This window comes from Ruditapes philippinarum, unplaced genomic scaffold, assembly GCF_026571515.1.
Source record: "Ruditapes philippinarum isolate M1 unplaced genomic scaffold, ASM2657151v2 ctg21005_1_1_1_1, whole genome shotgun sequence".
Lineage (NCBI taxonomy): Eukaryota > Metazoa > Mollusca > Bivalvia > Venerida > Veneridae > Ruditapes > Ruditapes philippinarum.
In genome coordinates, this window is record NW_026861725.1 from 1,269 (window position 1) to 8,943 (window position 7,675).

The window sequence follows — 7,675 nt, forward strand, 5'->3', positions numbered from 1 at the left end:
GCTAGTTCTAAAGAGTTGTGATTGCGTTCATAATGCCATTTTAATCTCGGTAACATTTGTGAAAAAAAACTTTTGGAGCAAATGAATATTTAAACAGGAACTCATTCAGTAGTGATCTTAGAAAAACGTAAGTTGACCTAATGGAGTTGAACCGACATTGTTATCTCCACAATGAATGCCCATTATGTCTAGGCTATTATATCTTTTAAGTTATTCAATGGCTGACAGTACATTTTCGACCTTCAAAGAAGAAACACCTATCCAATTTAGAAAAATTTTATACCTGTTTAAGCCCAGGTGTTGACCAACAGTATTCTTTGCATGTTGCTCAGCATATTTTATTATTGACGAGCCAACTATATACACTTGTAATGTACCTGGAAATTGAAAAAAGATCTCAGCATCGTGTAAAACTAAATACATGTAACTAAATGCGAATACAATTCTGATATGCCGAACTTTTCCACCTTCCAAGATTTTTTATTTGCTCATCGGAAAAACCTTGTAAAAATAAATCAGTTGCAGAACCTATACGAAAAGAGTGTGATTGTTGTAGTTACTGAATTCAAGAACTTTCCTCATAACAAAGTTAAATTGGTATGAAGTAAGGTTTGTTCCATCAAAATGACAGAGAAATTGAGAAGAGATATTAGGTCTAACTGCAGGAGACTGCAAAAGAGTAGAGTTAACTGTTGTTCCCTGTCCAGAATGTGGGATGATTAATCTAGGACCTTGACTTAACTGATCAGTTTTGGAGTGCCTAACTTTTATTGAAACTTGCATTTGATTTACCTCAACATCTGACAGTTGGATGATCTTATTTGACTCTCTTGGATTTGATGGAACAAACTCACTGATTCGTAACAATGCAAAATATGCCAAACAAAATGCGGCTTGAAAAAGGTTAGCCTCATAACTTGAAGTACACACAAAATGAAGATTTTTTAACAAAGTAATTAATATTGAATAAGAAATTGGTAATCTGATATATGTTAACCTTCATGTAACCTTTTAAGACTTTTCTCACAAGGAAGTGCTGTGTAGAATCAATGAAGTCATTAAGTTTACACTGAAAACTTAAAGCAGATATGTAACTATTGACAGTTTTAAATGAGTAACCCGCCAAAGACATATACGCAATGAATTCTAACACACTTTCCACAGAAGGTGGCCATGCAAGATTTTTTTTTAGCTCTTCTGTGAAATGCTTATATAAAGAAAGCCCATTATTATATGTCTTCAGAGTATTATCAGACATAGATGACATAGCTAATTTATCAATTTCTGTTTGAAAATGTTTAGAAACGAAACCGGGATTTCTTCCGGTGCCAATGACACTCCAACTGGTAGAACTTTGCCTAGACGATTCCACAGTCATCAGTTATTACATTTTTTGAAGTCGAAATATGCAGAGCTCAAAACTGAATACCGTATCTCAGAGTAAAAAGCACAAGCTGACGTACCAGATTCATGACCTTGTTATTTTTTGATGACCTATTATTTATAATAGCTACTAAGGCATTATTATCAGTTCTGAAAAGATTTTTATTCCTTTGAAAAAGGTGTCCCCAAACAGAGAGAGCCAACATAATGGGAATAAGCTCTAGATAAGTTATATACCTTAAAAGCTCAGGTGTTAGATCAGATGGCCACTTTAAAAAACACCACTTCCCTTGAAAATAAGCCCCGCATCCACATTCTTTATTGCCACAGGCATCCGTGAATAATTCCAGATTGTCTGAACTGGTCCATTCAAGGTCAATTAAGTACCAAATACCATAAAAATCTTTTAAAAACAAAAAACATACTTCCATATCGTAGCGCATTCCAGCAGAGACTCTAATGAAATGAAATAAATAGGGTAAACGTGCTTGGGACATAGCATTACAAAAACGTCTATTGAATGCTTTACCAGAAGGAATGGCTCTGCAGATGAAATTAAAGAGAGCCAACCAATGATTGTAACTGCTTTGGTGTAATTTTCTTTTTATCCATAAATGTTTCCAACAGATGTATTAACGCTATAATCTTTCCATGTGGAATTCTAATAATTCCATTTTCTGAATCTATTTCCAAAAAATATGAAAAACAAGATCAACAAGGAAAGGCGGCGTTCTAGATAAACAATAGTTGTAACTGAACCTACATTTTTATCTTCATTTAGTGGCACCCCAATATCACCACAAATAAAATCAAAAGTATCAACTATAGCAGATAAGTCGGGTAATGTCATGGCCGCAAACAAAAAATCATCTAAATAATGGTCAATATTAGTGGACTTGGAATATTTAGCTATTATCCAATGTAAGAAAGTTGAAAACTTTTCAAAGGTTGCACAGCTTAGAGAACATCATCCTTGTGGCATGGTTTTCTGAATTAAGATCTCCGATGTAAAATCGTTGTAAATACCCAATAGTGGGAAATCAGATGGGTAAACGGGAAGTAAATCGAACGCTGACTTTATAGCTTTTTTCATGAGTAGTGCCCCTTTACCAAGACCTTGTACCATTTCTATAACACTGTCAAATTTTGAATATTGCACCGAGGTTAACTCTGGATCTATAAACTCATTTTTGCTTAACGATGGAGGGAATGACAAATGAGTGATAAGTCGCCACCCTCCGGATTTGTTTGGTACCAAACCACAAGGATTAATTCTCAAATTGGAAAATGGTGGATGTTCAAATGGACCATAAAGGTGACCCAACATTAGTTCTTTATTTAGCTTTTCTTGAAATATTTCTGGGCATATTATGGCAGATTTTAAATTTTTTAGAAAAAGAGGGATGTGCGGCCCAGTATATCTTAATTTGAAACCATTTTGAAAGCCATTTAAAAGATAATTGGTGATGTCTTGATCTGGATAATCATTTAACCAAAAAGATAACCTCTCAACTTTAATAGGTGTTGAAGCGAGGTCCCATAAACCTTGGTGTGTTCTGCTGGGCTCTTGCGGCAACTGGCATTCGATTTTGTCGATTTGGCCTGAAATTACTTACATTTTGAGATGTTTGATTATTATCAGAAAACCTGCATTTGCAAACTGGATGATTCAGTGTACATTTCAAACATTTGTGCTGATAACTACAGTACTGCTTCTGACATAAACCTTTGAAATTATAATCATAGCATGGACGGCTATCACTAAATACTTGATTATTACCACTAGTGCTAAGAAGCCATAATTCAGTATCAATAACAGCCCAGCTACTGGTTGGATTAACTGCCTTACGCAAACGAAACTGTCGTAATAAACCCAGTTTGCATTACGTGCTGCAAGCCTTCTGATTACTGACATTTACTTTAAAAGACCCTGAGTTGCCTCAGGGTGTCTCAAAACATATTGATATAAAAACTATGAAAGCATCTGACCAATTTTTCTATATTTGTAATACTTTTATGCTGTTTTTCCTTAGCAATAATGTTGCCATTCTGGAGAATAAGCATTTTAGCACTTGGTTCAGCTTGATTTTCAGGTAATAAAGCGCTCATTTCAATATACTCATTATTAATTTTTTTTATTTGTGTGCAAGTGGGTACATGGAAATGTACATTTTCGACCGTTAGAGGAACAAGAATGTTATGATCAAATGGGTTGGTTGTTAAGTTAACATTTTGTTGTATGTTATTATTATTATCATCATTTAAACAAGGGTGCCATAGTCACAAAATACGCCCGTTTACGAAAGCTTTAGATGGAGATGGGGGCATTATGGATAAGTGTTATCTAGCAAGCAAGTTTTTATTCTTGGCACTGTGTTGTTAAATGAACCTTAAAACAAATCAGTAGGGAAGATATGCACAGGATGTTTGACCTTGACCTTGGTGGCAGGGACCTGAATTTTATGCACGGCACTCAGCCTCACAATGATGAACATTTGTGCCAAATTATATTGAAATCCCTCTATGCATGTAGAAGTTTTGCTCCAGACAAGCGTTTTTCTATGAGCTCTAACTGTGACCTTCACCTTTGACCTAGAGACTTAGTTCATGTGCAGGGCACTACGTCTCATGGTGGTGAACAATTCTATAAAGTAACATTAAAATTCCTCCATGCATGTAGAAAATATGCTCCGGACAACATCTGGATATTGAATTATCTCAAGTGACCTTTACCTTGCAAATATTAACCTAAATTAAATGTGTCACACCTGTAGTCATGATAGTTACCATTTGTGCTACAATCCATCAATAAATGATGACTAAATGGTCCCTATACACATCTTCAAATTTTTATCTGAACTTTGACCTCTATGTGTAACCTTGACTTTGGTAGCAGGGATCTGAATTTTGCGTGCGACACTCAGCCTCACAATGGTGAACATTTGTGCCAAGTTATATTGAAATCCCTCTATGCATGTGGAAGTTTTGCTCCGGACAAGCGTTTTTTAAAGAGCTCTAAGTGTGACCTTGACCTTTGACCTAGTTCATGTGCGTGACATGGCTTCTCATAATGGTGAACATTTCTATGAAATTTCATTTAAATCCCACCATGCGTGTAGGAGATATGCTCCGGACAAAATCTGGATATTTCATCATCTTTAGTGACCTTGACCTTGTATATATTGACCTAAATTATATGTATCACAGCCATAGTCTTGATAATGACCATTTGTGTTACAATCCCTCAATATTTGATGACTAAATGGTCCATATACACATCTTCATATTTTTATCTGAAATTTGACCTCTATGTGTGACCTTGACCTTGGCCGCAAGGACCTGAATCTTGCGCGCGACACTCCGCCTCACAATGGTGAACATTTGTGCCAAGTAATATTGAAATCCCTCTATACATGTGGAAGTTTTGCTCCGGACAAGCATTTTTCAATGAGCTCTAAGTGTGACCTTGACCTTTGACCTAGAGACCTGGTTCATGTGCGCGACACTGCTCCTCATAGTGGTGAACATTTCTATGAAGTTTCATTAAAATCCCTCTATACATGTAGGAGATATGATCCGGACAAAATTGGACGAGGCCCGCCCGCCCGACCGCCCGCCCGCCAGGGGCGTTCCCATAATACGTCCCGTTTTTCAAACGGGCGTATAAAAAGAAATACTGTTACTTGTACCGTCTGACAGCTGTCGCCTTTCTACTGACTGAGGCTGTTCATGCTGAGGCTGTCCATGCTGGTGCATAGGTGGCTGTACATTGAGAAGTTGATGCTGAACAACAGGTTTCTGTACGTCAACAAGAAAAGGCTGGACAGCAGGTTGCTTTACAATCACAGGAGGCTGTATGTTTACTGATGGAGGCTGATGTGCAAGAGGCTGACTGACAGGTGGTTGGACATCAGGGTGTGACTGACATGCCCTACGCTGCAAGACCTGCTGATGCAGGGGCTGGACACCTTGTTGATCATTTTCTCTTAATTCCGACCTAGTCCTCCTTGACCTTGGTTTTGCTTTTGGCATCTACCACAGAGATAATTTTATTAATAAAAATTTAAAAAGATATTAAATTATCAGTTGACATTAATTAGGCTGTTCTGTCACTAGGTTCTAATCCCAGATGAGCTGGTAATTAATCAATAAATAAAATACCAGTTTATTTATTTACCTATATTCATAATATTCTATATATTATTATTAGATCTATTAGATTCTAGATATTTTTATTTTATTTTAATTTTTTTTATCAATTTATTATTATTATTTTATTATTATTATTATCAGTTGTACTGGAAGTAGAATCTAGATCATCTGATGATGACGACTTCATCATATGACATATCAAATAGATCTGGCTCTATATTTAAAGTCGTTATTTTAGTCATTAATAAATATTTATTAGTAGGCCGCTAAGGCACCCGTGTTCAGAAACCAACATATCATGGTAGCTGACAATGAATAATACATTTAATAGAATATTCTCCAAGAATTCATAATTGTAATTATGACGTCATCATCGAGCATGCGATTACAACGTGACCAAATTCTTTACCGTCTATAAACTTTTTTGCAATAAACATGACATGTATACAGAGCCAAAATGGACTATTTATAATCAGGTATCAATTGTGCAAAGTTACTAAGTCATGGTCACAAGATAGCTAAGTCGTGGGCACGATATACTATGTCGTGGTCACGTGTTACTAAGTCGTGGACACGACATAATAAAGTGGTCCACACGAGATACTATGTCGTGGCCACGAGTTACAAACTTTCTTAGTTAACTAGAAATGTGCTGTAGGACAATGATGCCCCTGCTTCACCTGCCTGTCATATAAATGCAAGTTATTGACTGGACAATGATTGAACATTTATCGCCATTGTGACCCTTATTTTTGACCAAATGACCTCAAAATTATAAGTTACTGATAAATCTACTGATCAGATGCAATGTCGATACTAGGTTATATAAACCATGGCTTATTCTTTCTCAAGTTTCCCATTCCTAAATTATCTCATTCGCAACACTTAATTACTTGTGGCCACAACATAGTATCTCGTGCCCACGACAACGTATCTCGTGCGCATAACTTAATTGACATTACACCAGAGAAGAGATTGCTCCGCCCACTGATTCACGTGACCCGGTCATTCAGAACCTTAGACAAAAGACGGTACCGACGTTTACGCGAAACTGTCATGCCACTTAAGTGACTAATGAATTTACCTTATATCATTTGGTATATATAAAATTTTAATGCTTTTATTGAATAGTTCAATGTATTATGGTATTTAAAAAAGTAACAAATAAATGCATTCATACATAAATGATGAATAAAACGTTTGGCAAAGATCTTGTTATATTTCTCGCTGACTTCAAGGAAGATGTTACTGACAAATTATCATTATAGTTTACAAATTCAAAGATAGTTAAAATTGATGTAGTGGAACATATAATAATAAAATTATATCAATGAAACAGTAACATTTACAAATGTTTTAGGGGTTTTATGTTCAAAATCAGTATATATAATGCCAATTGCGCATAAATTGTCAAAATTAAATGAGAAAATTGCCCATGCGTAACTTTGTAGTATGATATATGATTATATGTATATTTGTACATTAGATATTTTCGTGATAAAACGCAATATTATTAACTTCAAAATAAATTTCACATATTTTAAATTAAAACCGTGATCAGATTAGATGTTATTGAAGCAGATATATTTAAAATATTTAATCTTGAATCTTAATTCTTTGAGCTTTAATAGAAATATTTAGGTAGGATAATTTCACCTGAAATATTTATTGCATATTTTTTTCATTTCATTTGCAAGTACTTTTTTTTCTACTGCAGCATTTTATTGACAATATGTTATAAACGAACAAAAAATGTCATATCTTCTGGATATTCTGAGACCTTATTATAATATATTATGTGATTATGAATAGACACAATTGTAATGAAGGAAGGAATAGAGTATTTGTTCAAACATTTTCCTTGTTTAATGCAATGTGGTATTGCTAGTTTTAACTTTCCTACTTTCTATATAACTTATTATCTTCATATATAGAAAGTTACTGATATTTTTGTTTTTTTTTTGTAAAATGAACTAACTGACTCCATCTGTCAATATGTGAGGATATTTTGTAACTTAGATATACCGTTTTAATAGCTTTAAATTGACAAAAAAAATCAAAATTTCAATATAAATACTGCTGCACCATTGTCTTATAGACATAGCTTGTCTAAGGAAAATGGCGGACTTCCCAGACATCT

General features: G+C 34.8%; 1 protein-coding gene across 1 annotated transcript; it reads right to left on the reverse strand.

Moving 5' to 3' along the window:
• Positions 1–210: 210 nt before the first annotated feature.
• On the reverse strand, positions 211–5,569 carry LOC132716606 (uncharacterized). The gene is made up of 2 exons (XM_060699915.1): positions 5,073–5,569; positions 211–377 (listed from the first exon to the last, which is right to left on the reverse strand). The coding sequence occupies exons 1-2, from the start codon at positions 5,413–5,415 to the stop codon at positions 211–213; spliced, it is 510 nt and encodes a 169-aa protein (XP_060555898.1). The 5' UTR covers positions 5,416–5,569.
• Between the last annotated feature and the right edge of the window lie 2,106 nt (positions 5,570–7,675).